Consider the following 20,444-nt stretch of genomic DNA (forward strand, 5'->3'; position numbering starts at 1 on the left):
AAAAATCAAATCGAGTCATTTAGTACTGAATTTGTACTAATTTGTGCCACCAAAAGAAATTTTGTGCCTGTTACCGTTCTCAAGAAAATCGTAATATTAATATTAAGCTGGCAGCGCCACGATTTTTTCGTAAACGGTAACAGGTACAAAATTTCTTTTGGCGGTACAAATTAGTACAAATTCAGCACTAAATGTATCCACATTAATTTTTTCATTTTTATTCATTTGGACGTATGGTTCTGCTAGCTTAATATTCAGCTAGCAGCGCCACGATTATTTCGAAAACTGTTAGAATTGTATTTTTATAAACTTTATTTTCTGAAGGATTACAACATATATAAGAATGTCGGAGGAAAGATGTCCGAAATTCACGTCGACCCGTCCCACTTGACTTATTTCGACGGACTGAGGATCGTCGCTTTTTGTCCCTGCTAGGACCCCAGCCCTCTTTCTGCTTTAAGGAAACACAGACCCTTTTCCTCAAGACCCGAAAGTGGCAATCGTTGCATTCCAACAAAAACGGCGCGAGGTACAAAATTATTGTTGGTGGTACAAATTAGTACAAAATAAGTACTAAATATTCCACCAAGTCCGATATGATTCTGCTGATTTGGTCCTGCCAGCTTAAGAGAGGTTATAAAATATATGATCCTACGAGTGCAGTATTCTTCGAACCATTCATTTGTTTCACGACTTGCACGCTTACTTGGCCCACCCTGCGTTGTATTCCGATACATGCACACGTAACACACGCATGCGTGAATATACACCGTATATATGCAAGAGCTTAATAAGTTTGGAAAGATCATTATAAACTCCCACGAGGATATACAACATACGCGTGTGTATGTGTGTGAATGCGTCATACGTCACGAAATTATTGACTTTAAAATATCATGTCCACGCATGTCACCGTCGGATCCGAAAGGGTTAAATGCGGGACCGCCCAGTCGTATCGGTCCGGCGCGATGGCTCGCCGAACAGTCCGCGCGATCCAATAGTGGGCCACAGGCTGCGCTTTGAGTATTGCTGGCGTAGCATTTAAATGCCTCCACTCTGACAAGCCTTCCTATCCACGCAATATAGTACAATCCACTGTTCATTTTTGTATTTCATTTCGCTAAATTCTCTATCTATTGTTCTTCTTTGACGTCTTCTTTCTCGTCGCACGTTGTGCCCAACTATTACAATCTTTTCTGACGAATGTCGATCACTGCATGCTCTATACGGCAATATACGGCATACGGCAACAATTTGCATTCTGTATTTAATTCGAATAGAGGATGATCGTTATTCAGATAAGTAGGTTTTCGACAGCCAAATACAAAAATATTCCAAAATTGCTTTTGTATTTAAGATTTCACCGGTGCTAAACATCAACCAAGTCTCTAAATAAAATTCATTTTATGGTAGGAATTTTAAGGCTATACGATATTGGAAAGAAATTTTAACCAAATTTGAACGATCTTTGATCACACGGCTGGTTGCTAGTTATTATTACTAAAAGAGGAGCAGGCAGGATGTCGCGTGACATTTCTCGTCTTCGCCGCAATCATTGTAATTACACGATTGCCTCCAGAATCGATCGATCGAGATTTTACATCCAGAAATAGCTCGTTGTCGAAACCGATGTCGTTCGCGGCGACTCGGATAATATCGATCAGAGTAGACGAAAGAATGAAATTTACGGACCTGAAGCGAATCAGAGATGAGACGATCTCTGGTGGGGGTAAAACGAGCGCGGAATGGAGAGGAACGAAGATGGCGGAAACCAATACGCGTTCAAATCTTTCATCTTCGAGCAGATTCACTGATATATTGATAACGTCCTTATTCCACGACCGGAAAAATTGCAGATATCTTGTATCGAATGGAACAATATTGCTCGGGAACGAGCCAGAAGTTGCCTTTAAACCTAACGTAAAATGTACTGCGTGGGACTTGAAGATTTCAGTACTCGGATATTCGTTTCCAAGGGATTTCCAACTATCGCCAAACTTGTGGGAGGAGAGAGATTTAAAGACCGCTGCGTTAAAGAGCCAAAGCTTCCAACGACTGAGAGTTATCATACTGATACGAAGCTCCCCCAAAAAATCAAGTCTGAAATTTAAAAGTCTCGAAGTACGAAGATAGAGATAAGACGACTGCGAGTGGTTAGGAATGTGGCATCCGTAGAATGGTATGAAAAGTTAATACGGATCAGATTGGCAAGGTAAGAAGGAGATCAAGTGCGAAGGGTCTCGTAGATGAGGGAGCAGATGCGAAAAATCCATCTCTGCCTCGCGTTGAATCAAGCTGACATTTCGAAAGGGAGGGAGTCGTGATCATATTCGGTAGATAAATCGGGGGCTATTATACACTCGCGAAGGCGAAGGCTTCGGGCGGTTTTTAAATCCAGGGTCGCGCGTACCTGCCAGCGGTATTGGAACTACAGAAATTCTCGACTGTAGGTGTCAAAGCCATCGACCGACGCGGACTCGCGTGCAGCGCCTTCGTTATCGAATTCGACGAGGAACGAACACCTCCGAATGACCGACTTTACAATAGATATCGATTTTTCGTTGCTCGTTTCCTCCCTGCTCGACCCGTTCTTCCCAGGGATGAGTTCCGTTCAAAAGCGACGCGTTCGTCGGGGTACAATGTATAGACGGGAAGTATGAAAGATCTGCCCCTGGGAGGCGGGAGCTTCGCGTATCTGTATTCGCTGGAATGTTCGACAATCTTTTCATGACTTGTGCGGCTTGGCTAGGTCTATTTGTATGGAACGATTTACCAGGACGCCTCAGAAAGCGTGGGACATTTTGAAACTTCGAAATGTAATAGAATAGTGATAGGGGCACCTCGATCGCCCTACGTATTTTTGCGTGATACTGGACTGCGTTGCAGATCGTTATATGTCTTTAACGGTAGCCGATGAAGCGTGTGGCTGCCTAAAAGGTAGTATTGTGGCGACCATTGAACAAGATCATTGAATTATCTATATTTCTGAACCGATCACTTTCTTTCACCAAGAGTCCTACAGAAACTTGAAAATTTGTACGTTTGTCATAGAGGATATCGGCCGTGAATCGCTGACGTTTCCCCGATGAAAATGAGTTCAAACACGAGCCGATTCGGACGACTTTTGATTTCACGCAATCGGGTAATTTGTAAGAATGATTCGAATGACGAATTATTAAAAGTAGTCGAAATGCGTCGTGTTTGTACTCATTTGTTTTTCTAATCCTTCCCAATACGATGGTACAGGGTTATCCAAAATAGACTATAGGAAGTGTTTTTTTTTTTAAATAGATACTCTTTTTAATTTTATTAGTTTTTTTTTTTATTTAATTATCAGATATTATCTATGACAATTATGCGTGAAAAACGATATTTGTCAAATGACCACCACGACCACGTTTACAGACATCAATTCGAAAATCAAAATTTTCGATAACATTTTGACATATTTGCTCGTTTAATTAACCAATTTCATTTCTAATGTTGTTTTTCAGGTCAAATGAATTGTTGCTGGCTTGCTGGCATAAACTTTACTTTTCAAATAACCCCAATGAAAAAAATCCAATGGGGTGAAATCACACGATCGAGGTGGCCAATTCATATCACCATTCCTTGAAATTAATCGACCATTGGATTTCGATCGCAATAAACTGATGTTTTCACGCGTTGTGTGTGGCGTAGCTCCATCTTGTTGAAAATAAACATTGCTTACGTCTGTGTTGCATTGTTATGTATAAATAATCAATAATCATTTCATCGTAACGTGCACCACTCACTGTAACTCCATTTTCATTCTCGTTTTCGAAAAAGAATGGACCGATTCAAAATCCACACCAAACAGTAACTTTTTTTTGGATAAAGTGATTTTCCTTTAATGGCTTTTCGATTTTCATCTCCACAAGTGAGACAATTTTGCTTATTGACGTGTCCATCCAACGTGAAGTGAGTTTCATCGCTGAAGATGATGTTGCGTGAAAACGATGCATCAATTGAACGATGTTCTAACAACCAATTAGCGAAATTTCTGCGTTGCGAATGGTCACGTTCTTTCAATTCTTGAGTTAATTGAACTTCGAAAGTATGCAAATGCAAATCTTTATGCAAAATTCACCACAAACTGCCACAAGAAATAATTCTAAGAAGAATAAATTCTTGAGAACGACGTGGAATTGAAGTTAATGGATCATTAGCAACACTTTCACGAACAGCAACAATGTTTTCATTCGACCGAACTGTTTTTGGTCTGCCAGACTTTGGTTTATCATGAACAGATCCAGTTTCATCAAATTTGTTAACCAGATTTCTAATTGTTTGTTCTGTTGGTCGATTATGTACGCCGAAAAAATCACGTGATCTACAGTGGGTATTTTTTTATTGAACACTGATTTTCAAAATAAATTTTAATCACTTTAACACGCTCTGCAATCGTATACGACTCCATAGTTCAAATTGTCTATCATTGTAGGTTAGAAATAAAAGAAAGTGACAACAAATAAACATGGCGTTTGATAGATGTTCTCATTCAACATCCTAAAGGTACTTTTGGATAACCCTGTATTATTCTCATAAAGATACAATGGAAAACATAAAAGTTAAGGGGGTATCCTAAATTAGGAGGTCCAAAAATGTGATTTTTCGTGAATTTTCTTAGGATGGACAAAAATAATTAATTTTATCGAACTTTTTATCTCATTTTCATACATATTTGTGTAGTCTGTAGAAATTTTTTCAACAAGAAATATTCCAATTGTGTCGATTGTGACGCATATTTGTAGACTACCTCACAATTAAAACCTCCTATTGGGAGGAAAGATGCAGGTCGTAATTTTGGTTCGACACAAAAAAACCAAAAGAAGTTTTCCTTTTCATACGTTTTTCTTCTATGTAACCTAAGAAAAATCCGCAAAAATGGTGAAATTACTGCAAGTTTGAAAAAAAGAACGAGTCCTTTGAGTGAAAAAAATCACTTTAACTTGATAAAAAAGTTGGTAAAAATTTTTTTTGTATGAATCTTATTAGTTCACATAGAAGAAAAACGTATGAAAATGAAAATTTCTTTTGTTTTCTTTTTTGTGTCAAACCAAAATTACAACCTGCATCTTTCCCGCCGATAGGAGGTTTCAATTGTGAGGTGCCCTACAAATGTGCGTCACAGTCGACTCAATTTGAATATTTCTTGTTGAACAAATTTCTACAGACTACTCAAATATGTATGAAAATGGGATAAAAAGTTCGGTAGAATTAATTATTTCTTTCCATCTTAAAAAAAATTCACGAAAAACCGCTTTTTTTAGCCCTCCTAATTCAGGATACCTCCTTGAGACAGTAATGGAAGTTAATTATGTCACACGGCGAGTAACTTTTACACAAATACTCTGCTAATTAATCAATCGATACTGATTACAGCCAAACGATAGAATCTTGTCACTTGGTTTGAAATCATTGTAGAATCGAAAAGATATCGTTTATTGGAAGGCAGGTCGGTTACGCGACGGCTCCCTCGCGAATCGTGTGTCGCGTATCGCGTATCACGACATTGGGAGGGGGAGCAGAAGGGTCGGTGGGCTAGTGTAGAGTAGGGTGGCAGGTAACGCGGATCGATTTCGTTGCTCGGTACGTCGGTGTAGCTCGAAACGAAAGCGTGTCGGGTATCAACGCGCAGAGCACGTAGAAAAAATCGAATCGAAGTCAACGTACTTTCTTTCGCAATGAACAGGATTTGTCGCAAATCTGGACTGGCTCTCGCAAGTTCATGCTCTCGCGCGTAATCGCGCCACACTTTCCTGCTCTACGCCCACGGCTACTAATTTGTTGGGCGCAGATATCGTTCTAATTATTCTATCGCATTCGTAAAAAATAATAAAAAATAATAAAACGTTTTGCTCTGTGACGTACGATAATATAAGATTCTTTGCTGAACTTTTCGGAGCATCTGTATTTATGAAGTTTAGAGACAATTTCTGATTTTCAAAATGTATATGGTCAACAATTTTTATTTTTCTTATTTTACTCTTGCTTTATTCGACACTCTCAGTCGTTACTCTTGATCGTTATTCGTTGTCTAGTGTTGGGTACGCAGGTCCGTCCGTGCCATCGAAGCCAGGGCTTAGCCACACTCGCACCTGGCCGTCTGTTATCGCTTTTCGACAATGAACATTTTTCTGGGCCGCAAAACGCGCGCGCGATTCGATCGAATTCGAGCGTCCCGTGTTTCCCGAGCGTGCCGAGGTCTCGAGAGGCCTTAGAAGTAGGTCTGGCACGTTTCCACCCCCGTATTAACCCAATTCCATCGAGCACCCTCGACGCCGGGGAATGCGCGGCACCCCGCGTCCTCGCATCCTCGCACCCTCGACCCTCGTCCACGGTTCTCCCTGTATATCTCTGTCCCCTGTCCCCACGCCTACGCCACCATCTACTCGCGCACGCGATGCACGCATACGAGCGTACCGCGTGTACGCGCTTGCGAAACGGATCGGATTTAACGAGCATTCCGGCCGGGGGTAGACTGGCGACCTGCGACATTCGAGAAATGATGTTTCCACCCCTACGGCGACCGGACGTCGGGTCATGTATGACCCACTATTCAGAATACTAGACATGGCCGAACTTCTCTCCTTAGTCAAAATTTCGATGATAATAGTTTTGATGATAATTAGACCGTGGGTTTTTATTCGTTTACCGTGCACATTGGTAATAAATAGATGATAATAATATCTTTGACAATAACGCTAGTATACAAAATTTAAAAAAAAAAAAAAGAAAATGTACATTCAATGCCATAATTTTCTTCTTACGTATTTCGGCCTACTAAACTCGAAAATCGCGAGAAAAAATTTTTCTATGCATAGATTTTTTTCTGACATACGTTCACATTTTAGGCCATATCTCGAGTTAGAAACGTCCGATTTGGTCGCACGGGACGCCATTTTAAAGGTGATCGAATTTCCAACAATTGATTTTTACATTATTTTCCAATCGGTTCAAAGTGTTACGAGCCAATGAGAATTAGCTCGTTAGTTATGTATGAGAAACTTTGACTTTTTCGGCTAAAATAGAACACGAATATTTCTTCCATCGCCATGGAAAAATAGAAATTGTCAAATTATGTCCAATTTCTTGTTGTCTACGTATAGATCGCCTTTTTTACGAAGGTTTTGTTGAAGAAAATCTATGGATAAATACCGGAGTTGGGAACAATTGAGTAAAGGTACAAAAATTCCAATTTTGCTCTGTTTTTGTATTTTTCTTCTACTTATATAGGAAACGTTTATGAAACTGTCAAATTATGTCCAGTTTCTTATTGTTTACGTATAGATCGCACTTTTACGAAGAAAACAAACTTTTGTTAAAGAAAATCGATTACCTTTGGAAATTCGATTACCTTTAAAATGGCGTCTTGCGCGACCCAATCAGACGTTTCTTACTCGAGACATGGCCTAAAATGTGAAGGTATGTCAGAAAAAAATCGAAAAAAAATTCAAAAATTCATATAACAAAAAAAACCTATCCATAGAAAAAATTTTTCTTCCGATTTTCGAGTTTAGTAGGCCAAAATACATAAGAAACAAATTGTGGCATTGACTGTACATTTTGGCTGTAAACCAAACAAATTTGGTTTGTAATTAACCAAATTAAACGTAACGAAAAGGTATACGCACTTCTCCAAAACGAAATAACAATATTATTGTATTAATTCTAGAATATATTCAATATATATTTCGTATATTTTTTGTATGTTTCACATATTATTATACGTCATAAATGCATAAAATCCGCAGTCTAATAATAATCGTAAAATAAGAAGTAGTCCGAATAAGGTAGTTCTTAGGTTCATTTTAATAAAAACTTCGGAAGTCCAGTGAATCTTAAAAAGATTTCATGAAAAGCGTGAAACGATCAACAGAAACCAATAATAATTCAAGAGGAGTATGAAATCCTAAAACGTGACACGATGAATTATTATTAAACGAGACCCGTATCATGTAATGAAATATAATTAATCGAATATGAAAAAGTGATGCAGATTGTACTAGGACGGTACAACAAAAGATTTAAATTAACTCTACAGTTGTCTGCTCGATAAATCCAATTGATACAGTTCCTTTGTCGAGTTTATTTTGTACACTTACACGAGTAAAAGAGTGCTACAGAAGATCTCGTTTAATATAATGAAAAAATATGAAAATATTTTTCTTTCTACTTAAAGGGTGACACACCGACATGCCATGCTACGTCGCTTTGAAGTTTCGGTCACTGGCTCACTTGTTGTTTTTATCGCGCTCATACTCGGAGTATCTCATTCACTCTCCCCATCAGGCGGTACACGCGACGCTCAGCCTCAGATTGAGATAAAGAAAGTCCATTCCTGGATTAAAATCTCATGGCATACTCGTCGCGAGTCTCCAAGCAGATCCGAGTTTGTAGCTTTTACTGAAATTTGCTTTCAAACTCTCGAAACCTTATACGCACAGAAAAAGATTTCTGCGGTATCTTAACATCGTTTCATCTCGAATGAATATTATTAGTAAAATAGGTGTCAGGTTAGGATTTGAATACCTGTTTCGAACTTTTACTTTTAACATTTACGTTTAACATTTACGTTTAACATTTAGCCCTAGACATTTGCTATTTAATATTTTCGGTATTTCGTTTGAGATCACCTTTGAAATACAATCGCAGTAACTATTTTCCATCTAGAATGGGAACAGAAATAAAAATGATAGAACGATCGAGATATTTATTTGTTATACGAGAACAAGGATTTAGGAAAATTGCCGCATATTAAGTATTAACTAGTATTGGTATTAACTAATCCACGAACGTCAGGTAATCCAGAAATAATGGTGTGTACAGTTTTCGGCCAATAAAGTTAATTCGTGAAATCGGGGTTTAACGTTATCAGATTTCGTCCTTCTTCTTGGCTCCGATGTCCCCAACGTAAATATTTGCGATGGTGACACGCCAGCCAAGTAGCAGACGCGGCGCTTCTTCTGCCGCATATTCCAGGATCCCTGTTGCGGGACGGTGCAACAGTCCACGAAAGTATCGAACTGCGATCAGATGTCTTGGAACATTGCCGCGTTACTCCGCAGCATCATTTTTTTATTTAGATCTTGACGAAACACGGCGAACCTGTACCACCACCATCACTGACAAAAATATTCGTCAAATCTTTTTAAATATTTTCAATATTACTTTCGATGGAAAGTCATTACTATAATTACTATATACAGGGTGTCCCAAAAGTCGGGGAGGAGCCGGAAATGGGGGTAGCTGAGACGATTCTGAACAACAATTTCCTTTGCAAAAATGTCCGATGGGGCTTCGTTAAGGAGATATTAAGAGAAAACCCCGACCAATCAGAGCGCGCGTAGACCGTTGGAGCGGCCGCGGCAGCGAAGGTTACGCGCTAGGCGGTAGCGTCAATGTCCTTCGATGCACGTCGAGTCACTTGTTCGCGTACAAGCGCGGCCGCCAGCGCGTAGCCTTCGCTACCGCGACCGCTCCAACGGTCTACGCGCGCTCTGATTGGTCGGGGTTTTCTCTTAATATCTCCTTAACGAAGCCCCATCCGACATTTTTGCAAAGGAAATTGTTGTTCAGAATCGTCTCAGCTACCCCCCATTTCCGGCTCCTCCCCGACTTTTGGGACACCCTGTATAATACAATTATATAATTACTATACAAGATTTCACTTTTTACAAGAGCCTTACGTACCGATCGGAGAGGTTTTCGCGATTAAAACGAGCCCAAACACGATCTCATTTCGATCACTTTGTATTTTACACCCTCTGAATCACTTTGTTAAAACTCGAAAGATGTCCAATTAAAAATACTCCGAATACGGCCATGTTTGTACTCATTTTTACCAGAAAGACCTCAGTAACCCATTAAAAACACTTTAAGGACGTATCCTGAATACGTCTAAAAAAGCCTGAGAGGTCTAAAAAAAAGCGGTTTCTCGTGAATTTTTTTAGGATGGAAAAAAATAATTCTACCGAACTTTTTTTCCCATTTTCATACATATTTGAGTAGTCTGTAGAAATTTTTTCAACGAGAAATATTCAAATTGAGTCGACTGTGACGCACATTCGTAGAGCACCTCACAATTAAAACCTCCTATCGGCGGGAAAGATGCAGATCGTAATTTTGGTTTCTCGTACGTTTTTCTTCTATGTAAACTAAGAAAAATCCGCAAAAATGGTGAAATGTGAAATTACTGCAAATTTGAAAAAAAGAACGAGTTCTTTGAGTGAAAGAAATCACTTTAACTTGATAAAAAAGTTGTTTAAAACTTTTTTTGTACGAATTTTCTTAGTTCACATATTCACAAATTTCTTTTCTGTTTCTTTGTGTCAAACCAAAATTACGATCTGCATCTTTCCCGCCAATAGGAGGTTTTAATTGTGAGGTGCGCTGCAAATGTGCGTCACAGTCGACTCAATTTGAATATTTCTTGTTGAAAAAATTTCTACAGACTACTCAAATATGTATGAAAATGGGATAAAAAGTTCGATAGAATTAATTATCTTTTTCCATCCTAAAAAAAATTCACGAAAAACCACTTCTTTTAGACCTCCTAATTCAGGATATCCCCTTAAAGAAGATCCCATGAAAATGACAAAAATTCCAATTTCTACTGACGAGTAGAATTCTTTCTCGTGCTTTTAAGAATCGTGTTACATGAGCGATGGGAATGATTCCATTAATTTAGATCAGGAGTTACGACTTATTTTTGCAACGTGTGTAATGAACGGTTAATAAAGACTGAAACTTTATATGGAACAGTGGAACGTTGCCTCCATTCTGAGGAAATCTGTAACGAGGCTGAGACGAGGAGAGAAGAAAGTGCCAGGGAGGGTGGGTGGTTGCGATATGACAACGGAGGGGACAAGCAAACAAGTCCATGTCGATCACAGGACAGATATCGGTCGACTGGATTCGTGTCCCTTTTCCCGTTCTCCCTTTCTTCTTATCGTGTTGCGCCAACGAATCGCAGATATTGATCTACGGTGCAGCCTCGCCTTCGTTCGGTCGATACGTCTCTGCGATGATTTCTAGGTTCGTCTTTCGGACTTCCGCATTCACTCAAGGTCCTTCTTTTTTTTTTATTACTTTGCGGTTCTCTTTGGACGTACAATTCGGTATCGAAGCAATATCTCCCGGTTTCGAGAGCTAATTTTTACCCCGGATAGAAGCAGCGGGCTCGTCCCCCCTCGCTGTTTATATTTATTCGACGCAAATGACGAGATGGGTGGATGTATAGATATTTATTGACTCGAGATAACGAGGTTAGGTTTTTATAACGGCACTTTACTTAGTTATACTTCGCCTGTTTGCACTTTTGTTTCATTTCTTTTTACGTCGCGTATCCACTTTGTTTCTCTTCCTTATTATGCTCATTTTGTAAACAGGTTGTTCTATAAAGAGGCGAAATAAACGAAAAATGAATAAAATATGCTCCACGTACGTGGTTTTTCAGCTGTAGTTTACGGTATTCATTTAAGTGGTATAAATCGAGGCTGATAAAGAAATCGAGGAGGAAAAAGGTATACTTCCACTAATGAAAACAGAAACTTTTCTATTTGACATCGAGCCTGCATTGAATTATCACTCATTAGCGAGCTTTTCCCGATTGAAAGGAATCCAACACGAGCCTATTTCGGATTAATTAGGGAACAAATATTCGAATCAAATTCTGACTTTTTCTGTTCCATTCGAATTAAACATTCGCTCCTACACCTATTTGCAAGTGAATTAACGTTCATTGAATTTTGCGTTCCATTTTGATAGCCGGAACTGTTTACTCTGCATTGTTTTCGAAATTTATCGAAGACAATCTTGGAAAACCGTTTGTTCGCAGAAAGGATAATCTCGTTACTGGTCTGTCGAGGTACGGCTTCCGGCAGTCCGTATCTCATCTGTTTCCACCCTCGACGCACAGTTGTAACTGCGGAGAAATTAATCTCTGAAAGGCATTCGAACTCCGTTTCGAACATTGCCTTTCCTTATTATGTCACGCTATTCGACTAATTTAATATTCTTATATTTTATTAGTCAATGGGATTGAAATGGCGCGAATGAACTTCGGATATTATTATTTAAACTGTAGAAGACGGTACTTGATATTTTGCTATTCATTTTATACATACAATACATTTTATAAACCTGTATCAATGATCCACTAATCATACTCGATTTCATTTTATTTTACTTATCGGTATTTCTTTTTGTTTTACTTCTTTTTATAGATAATGTTAAAATTCTCGAGCTTACGTTTGAATTTCAGGTTACATTTAACGATAAATTAATACGGTTTACGTTATGAAATGTAAAATATTTTCATGCTTTGAAACGTATATTTAACGTACTCTGCTTTCAATATTTTGTTCGTTTCACTTTAATATTAATTTAAATATTCGCATTTTAATTCGTGCTGCCATCATTATCACGCCGGAGGATTTTGAAATCGTGGTGTACGTACGTGTGGTGTATATAGCAACAAGTCCAGCGTGTCTTTATAACTTATTAACGTTATGGTTCAAGGAACACAACATTCGTGCCCGTGGCCTTACACCGTTTTCATAATAAATGCTCCTTCCATTCTGTTCACCAACTGAATTTCATTCAGCGCGATGGGATGTGGAAATTTCAACTCGCAGACATTCAAACATTTCTACAGATGAAATCAACAGGTTTTTAGAAACCAAACGAATACCCTCTATTAAAGAGAGCATTAATAATTGCTTAAATAAATACCGTCATTGACGATTCATTCAATTTTGTCAAAGATGAAGTCCCTCTAACGAGTCACCTTCTCTTTTGTTGCAGAGGTCAAAATGGAATTGGAGGACCTGATGTCCGACATCAAGAAAACGGCCAACAAAGTCAGGGCTAAATTAAAGGGTAAGCAAATCGAAAACGATTTACAATTACCACCCTAATTAAATAAAATAGCTAAAGTATCTATCTACGCACATAGAATGCCTATGGGAGTATCGAGCTACGTATCCACAGAACACCTTGTACGTGTTTTTACAATTTTCACCTGCTCTTCAGCAGGGCTGAGCAGTATCGTTTCAGGGCATGGCCAGCACGCAAACTAACGGCGCCACTAGACCATTCGTTGAAATGATCGTGGTATTCAGCCCTGTTCTAAAGTATCCCTCTTAGAAGCATCAAACAACATTCCATTTTTATTATTGTAGTGTTATAATTAATTTGATTTAATAAAATTGTACATATGCGGTTTTTAAACGTTAGTTAGGAACTATATTAGAATTATGTGTTAAGTTGTAATTTCTGTTCCATTCGAATTAAACATTCGCTCCTACGCCTATTTGCAAGTGAATTAACGTAAGACTACAACTTAAAGCCACTACCGCGTCTTAACGACTTTTTATTCTAACGCGTCACGACAACTTGACTGTAGAGCGCGTTTCAGCTTAACTGCCCTTTCGGCTGGAACCTCCCCTTTATGAAACCTTACGTTCTCCCACCACGCAAACTTTGTCTAGGCGCGTTCATGCCCAAATATGGGCATATTCGTCGTCGCCCTTGCTTCGCACCACCACGAACTTCTCGCTGGGTCCGCTGGTCCGTGGGTTTTTCCCATCCCTTGCTACCTGGAGGTCGCTTTCTCCCTCGCAACGTTTCCGTATAGTTTTCCGATACTACATTATTTATATTTGTATCGTTTTCCACCACCTATCAACGATACGAGCCTTAAATAAATACCCAAGCAATAATTTGTTTCGACAAATCAGATAAGATCATTGCACCAGAGGGTCGAGAACGATGTCTTACGTAGTCGTGAGAATGCTCATAGGTGTTCTACGCTCGATTCACCCCTAGCGTCTACACTAGCTGGTACCACGCGACACAGTTTCAACATTGACAATTCGTTTCTTGGTGCGCAGTGATAGAGCAAAATATCGAGCAAGAAGAGCACACGAACAAATCGTCGGCGGATCTGAGGATACGCAAGACACAGCACTCGACGCTGTCCAGGAAGTTCGTCGAGGTGATGACAGAGTACAATCGAACGCAGACCGATTACAGAGAGCGGTGTAAGGGAAGGATACAACGACAGCTGGAAATCAGTAAGCGTGGCCCTAAGCGTTCAGGCTAATCCCATTTCGTATGCGTGAGAGCGCGTCAACGCACTCTTACCACTCTAATACCGTCTAACCGATCGATTTCGCCGCTTGCAGCGGGGAGAACGACCACTAACGAGGAACTAGAGGAAATGTTGGAACAGGGAAATCCGGCTGTGTTCACGCAAGGGGTAAGAAATGCCCTTTCGACTCTCCGTTTGCGAGCCGCCGACCTGGAAAGATCAGTCTTGGGTTAAGGGTGAATGTGTCACCGCGAGCTAGAGAATTCAGGACTGCTGAGTCATTTTTACTTGGAGGGGTGGCCTACGACCTGGGCGAGCACTTTGCGAACGGGCCAGCCACAAATTGTACCATTTGTAGAGATGGAAGTAGCCCAGTGACGTCTCCATTGTTAGGTTACATCGCTGTAAATATATAGTCAAGAAATAGGGGTTAATTCCTCCCAGAACTGATCTTTCCTTTTTTCATATATACATGTTGCGTTGTCGAAGAAATAATGTTTGGAAACAAATTAACTGAGATTTGTTTCGTGTAGATTATCATGGAAACGCAACAAGCGAAACAGACCCTCGCTGACATCGAGGCTCGCCACGCCGATATTATCAAACTAGAGAACTCGATTAGGGAACTTCACGACATGTTCATGGACATGGCCATGTTGGTAGAAAGTCAGGTAAGGTCGACGATGCTTCAAAACTATCAAACTATCGGGTAACGTGTGTAAGATGAGTGCCCGTCCGTCTAATGCTGCTAATAGCTTCCAAAATCGATTACAGATCCCGATTACAGGTCCTGATTATTCGTTTCCAATAACTTATGGTATATTTTTAAACTAACTATAAACGTTTTGATTTCGTATACTTTATGTCCACTTTTCGCCAAATTTACGTTTTTCTACGTTGCCGAGAATTACATTGCTTTCGCACACCAATGTACGTTAAATAAAACCTTATTTTCTCGTTTGCTCCGAGTTCGATTAAACGATAATTGTACGAGAGTTGCATCTTAATTGAACTCGTATGAGAAAGTGCAAATTGAACGCAACTATTAGAAATATTTCAACATTTTATTTGTAATTTTCATTTGCTCCCAAGTAGTTTAATTAAAATTTGCACTTTCTACGATACATGTTAATTAGCAATAGTAAAAAGGAATTAGTTTTCAGAAATAGCAAAAAAATTCATTTAAAAAAAATGTATAGATCACATGCATATACTAAAGGGGATCCGAGTCAAAACGTTTATTGTTTTCTTGTTTAAGGAAATAGTACATTTGCGCAGTACATATTTTTTTATATCCCCGATATATACCCAAACCAAGTATTTCCGTAATGCAAATATTATCTTTATGGCGTACCATTACGAGACCAATGAAGTAGTAGCACCAACAGCAGTAAATATTAACAGTGATAGCACGCTATCGATAACGATTTTCGTACGATACACGGGACCATACTTGATATTGAAAATAAGCACGTTGGTTGATCGAAAGGACCGCCCTATAATTGCTGCCAATATTCTAAAATGTGCCCTGAGATTAAAAAAGCTAAGCACCACTGGTCTAATAGATCGTTATCGTTCCTATGGCAGTAGCTACTTCAGGAACTCGGCGAGAAACACGTTGATTAAAAGAAACGTTTCCGATTCCAAGAAGCGCATTTGATGGTTATAGTTGCAGTTGGACGGGCGGGCTAGATTATCAGCAACGTAGAATCGAGCCAACGTTTTCTGTTTCCCGTTAATTCGAAGTCACCTTTACTGGGGCACGATTTCCTTCTCCATGCCCACAGTTGGCGACACAGATTCTATCCTCTTGAACGTTTCAATCGAATCAAACATTTCACTCTAAACGTTGAAAGTTTCCGACTCTAGGATTTAACCCTTTGCGGTCCCGTGTCGAGTGAGACTCGACAGAACTCTGGATCTGAATATCTGGATCAATTAATTTATTTCTCAAAAATATTTCCGATGCATACGTATACAGGCTGTTTCGTTTAAAAGCGGTATGATTATCCCACAAAGAGACGAAGATACCTATTGGAAATATAGCCGGTGGAATGAATGAGTAGACAAATTTTATTATCGTTTGACTTTAAAACTTTATTAAATAACACATGGAAGAAGCTCGAATGAAAGAACGCGAGGTCACGTTCAGAAGAATTTCGTTACCGAACTATAGATCCTATCGGTCCCATACTTTGTCTAAACAAGCCAACATGGGAACGCAGCTGCACCCTCTTGACTTGTGTCTAGGAACGAAACTCCAAACGCGCATAGATGGTTTTTGTTACGAAAACTTTCTCTTTTAGAGAAGAGAAAATCCAACGATACCAAACAAATATTTTTACAAAAGTTATTTGGCACAAAGGGGGAGGGGGGGTGGCATTATGAAACACCCTGTATATGTTATACTCCTCAAAGAGGCGTCGACGTTAATCGTCACCCAAGCTTACATTTGGCTAAAACTAACAATAACATTTCTTCCCCTATTACGCTGTGTGGATTCGTCCACCCACCTTAGGGCGAGATGATAGATCGCATAGAGTACCATGTGGAGCACGCGGTGGACTACGTGCAAACGGCAACGCAGGACACCAAAAAAGCACTCAAGTATCAAAGCAAAGCCCGACGGGTGAGTCCATCCCAGATCATCGCGCGAACCCACCGACCTTTCGCCTCTAATTGGTCACTTTTTGTTTCTCCTCTCGATCCTTGCTCCTCTCGATCACGACCTCTCTCAACTCTGTCCCTCGTCCTCGTATCCGGCTGACTCGTTTAGCTCTCCTCCGTCTGGTGCCATTTTTTCACACCCGCCGTTCCCTGACCTCTCACGCTTTTTGGTTTACTACTAATTCGCTCTCCTCTATCTATGTGCGTGTCACACTTTCTACCGCGGCGCGACATCTAACAACGACGACGCTTTCTTTCGTACTTGATCAAATTAATTATCGCTCGTACGATCGAATCGCTGCTCGCATATACGTGTTTGTATGTATGCATACGCGTACAGCCGAGGGAATGGCAGCCATTTTAGTGTAAATCGGTTGGTTACTGAGAATCTTTCTCTTTCGGTGAACTGGTGTGTCCGTACCACAAAGGCAAGCTACGTTTGCCAGACACATAAAATTTCGGATAAATATGTAAGAAATAATATCGAATACAATATCCTAAGTCGCGAAGCATCTGAATCTCCTTTCCTCTCATTTTTGAGATACGTGAAATGATCTTTATCGCGCAGAGCGACCTTGCGTTGCAAACTATCGTGCATATTTACAATGAAAGTAGCAAAACAAGCCTTAAGCTGTTAGAAGTGTCAAATTACGTACGACTTACAATTAGCGTAGTTTGCCACTGAGGTGCAGCCAGCGTCTACACTCTGAAGTCGACGTTTTAAGAAACTTGACTTACACGAGTATGGCTTTGACCTCTCTACATGCATATACGTGTATCAACATACACACATATGCGTGTATTTATGTATGTATGATGTATGTATTATATTCGCGTCCACACTGACATATGTACACACCCTCACACATAAACACACATCTATCGACTTGTTTATACTCATTTACTTGATCCGTACTATGTCGTTTGTATACATGCATCATTGTATACATATACATATATATATGTATGTGTCTCTCTACTTGTGTCGCTATGTCCTGTTGAACATCAGTGTGCTAATTGTGCCTCTGTCCATGAACTGTGTGTCTATTCGTACTACTAAAACTCTGCGTTACTAATCTATGCTCTCTAACTGACTAATTTGCGTCCACGATCTGGTTGTATCGTCGATAACGGCGGACGATACAGATCTGTCTGGAATTTAGCCTGGTGTTTCTGCTTGAGGTTGATGAGACGCGTTGCGTGCGCAATAAGGTGTGGCGCGGTGTGGCTTGATATACATGATATGTTTATACCTCTCTCTACCGTCTACGTGTGTACCTATATGTACATATGTATGTGAACGTATATACATACACGCACAACGAATACATGTCTACACGTAATTTTGGGTGCATCCTCGGAGGCGATCAAGGGTTACCGATGCGTAGTGATGGGAATGATATCGATACGACACTATCGATGAACTGCACACTCCTATCAGCTAATATCGAACAGTATGGATACATGTTTGACGGTTCGACGAAAGTCTTTGACTCGTATTGCATCATTGAATCGTTTCATCATTGAAGCGTACATTGTACACTCAGGTTACGATCGTTTAGGTTCGTGGAAACTTTTGGGAGACGCTGACGTCACCAGCGAAGAAACGAATCACCCAAACGTCGCTTGTACGTAAATTAGACACGTAAAAGACTATATTCCATTGTTACACAATGCGGGTCGTAGGAATAATGTGCGCATTTTTGTCGGGAGCATACACAAACGCACACCTCGCTTCTGCAATCTGCATCGTGTAGTATTCAACGACGCGGTAGTTTTCTGCGCATCTACCTTGCGCACAAGTGGCTTTAGATGATTAATTTCTTCGTTAGTGGAGAGCTAGTGTCACTGCTCACTGTAGTGCTAAGCTTCTGATTGATGAATCATCCATTGGCGATGTGACATTCTATGAATCGTTCTATACATAACTTGTTCACTGTGATTAGATTTGTTGTTGGTTCGTCTTTGTTAGGAGGAATACAATGTCTTGCTAATAATTTGATTCGGAGTGTATTTCTAGGTATTTGTTACATATATTTATTTACACCGATACATTCACGATGAACGTGCAATACCAATACTATCAAATTGGTATCAATGGTATAACACATCAATAGGGAACGAAGTCTGATTATTAGAAAGTAAGCAATTGAAATTAGTACAACGTAAAGTAATTACTTTTATCGATTGAATTTTCTTTGATTCATTCAGAATAGCGTCGATGTCTGCTGGATATTATACGGAATTGGTATCGATCGAGTATTCATTGCAAAAGTTTCGGTATCAAGAATTAATAAGGAAGTATAGCTCAACAAGTTTAATAGGGTCCCTAAAGGAGTGGTCTGAGCGTCGTGGGTCGAGTGAAGGGAATGGGAACGAACGGTTCTACCTCGGTTGAGCAGAAGATTCCCTAGAGATATTTCACGTTGGCAGAGTTCCAAGCGATTCTCATAAAAATATTCCACGTTCTATTAGTTTTAACGAGTATGCATTTTAAATAAGAACCACAGACACTCCATATGAAATTCTTCTTAATCACTTCACGTCCTCGTGGTCCATCGCTTCGTTCTTGATGCATATGGGTATCACAGAATTTGTATTGTTAATACAGTACTAACTGTTCGTTATTTGTATGGATTATTAGTATTATTTATAGAAGAAAAGTAATGGTGCTTGAGAAAGATGTTGTACATAAATGGTCATGATACGTGAATGTATATGATAAATGCTTAGAGATATTTCTGCATGTACTATATGTATGTGTAAATATACGCAGATAATCTATGTACTAAACTGTATTTATATGTACATATACGTACTTGTTACAGATACTTATTTATATGGATATATTCATAATGAATGTCTTAATATCAATAATATCGAATTGGCATTGATGGTATAATAGATCAATAGGACACAAAGTCTGATTAGTAGTAAGCAATCATATAGCAAAGGTAACCAACCTAACCAACATAACATAAATAGAACGAGAAGCTTTTCTGGAAGCCAGGATAAAGAGAATATAAATAAAATCTTGATGTAGGTAAGACGAGGTCAACTTGTTGAGCTATACCTAAATATTTTGCTACCTTTCGACGCGTTTCCTGTGAAGTACTCGAGTGTCGAATTGCTTGGACATCAGTTGTAAGTAATCGTATCAGTCCCATCGCTACCAATGCGTCTCCTCTGCCTCGTTCTCTTTCTCCTCGTTCCTTTTGGTCTTCGGTTCCAAACTCTTTCTCCCATTCGTTTCCTTCGACCCCTATCCTTTGGCACGGCAGGGTGAGTTCGGGAACCGTCATTGAGCACTTCGTCGATCAGACCGGCGACCAGGTGGGCCAGGCCCGAGGCGAGCTGATCAAGGCTGAGGAGTATCGGAGCGAAGCTCGTGAAGGTAAACGAATCGGACCGTTAACGCTTGATCGCCGCTGGATTAGTCTTGTTGTTTTTTCATCCGAATCTCTATCTGGAAAACGACTTATCGACCTAATTATTCATTGCAAAGCGAAATTACCACAAACGGTACTGTGCGTGTATATCAAAGGACCGTGATAGTTGAAAATCAACCAAGAGTTTTGGCTTTCTCTTTTTTATTTTCTCAACCAAAAACAATTTTGCCATCTGGTTTTGCTATTATTTTGGCAAGATTAATTGTGCA

General features: G+C 39.7%; 1 protein-coding gene across 7 annotated transcripts in view; it reads left to right on the forward strand.

Moving 5' to 3' along the window:
• The window catches only part of LOC128878901 (syntaxin-1A), a 64,757-nt gene that overhangs the window by 27,452 nt on the left and 16,861 nt on the right, over nucleotides 1–20,444 (forward strand). For 4 of the 7 annotated variants that reach the window (XR_008457520.1, XR_008457519.1, XM_054127557.1 and 1 more), the window contains exons 4-8: nucleotides 12,832–12,906; nucleotides 13,920–14,102; nucleotides 14,214–14,287; nucleotides 14,653–14,790; nucleotides 16,638–16,748. Coding sequence is in view for 5 of the 7 variants with exons in the window: in XM_054127557.1 (XP_053983532.1) it covers nucleotides 12,832–12,906; nucleotides 13,920–14,102; nucleotides 14,214–14,287; nucleotides 14,653–14,790; nucleotides 16,638–16,748 (581 nt within the window). In the remaining 2 variants the exon portion in view is untranslated. Of the gene's footprint in view, nucleotides 1–12,831; nucleotides 12,907–13,919; nucleotides 14,103–14,213; nucleotides 14,288–14,652; nucleotides 14,791–16,637; nucleotides 19,993–20,444 lie in introns of those variants that run through there. The other 3 variants (XM_054127559.1, XM_054127561.1, XM_054127556.1) reach the window with 3 other exon arrangements.

The sequence above is a fragment of the Hylaeus volcanicus genome, chromosome 6 (genome assembly GCF_026283585.1).
Source record: "Hylaeus volcanicus isolate JK05 chromosome 6, UHH_iyHylVolc1.0_haploid, whole genome shotgun sequence".
In the NCBI taxonomy this organism is placed as follows: Eukaryota; Metazoa; Arthropoda; class Insecta; order Hymenoptera; family Colletidae; genus Hylaeus; species Hylaeus volcanicus.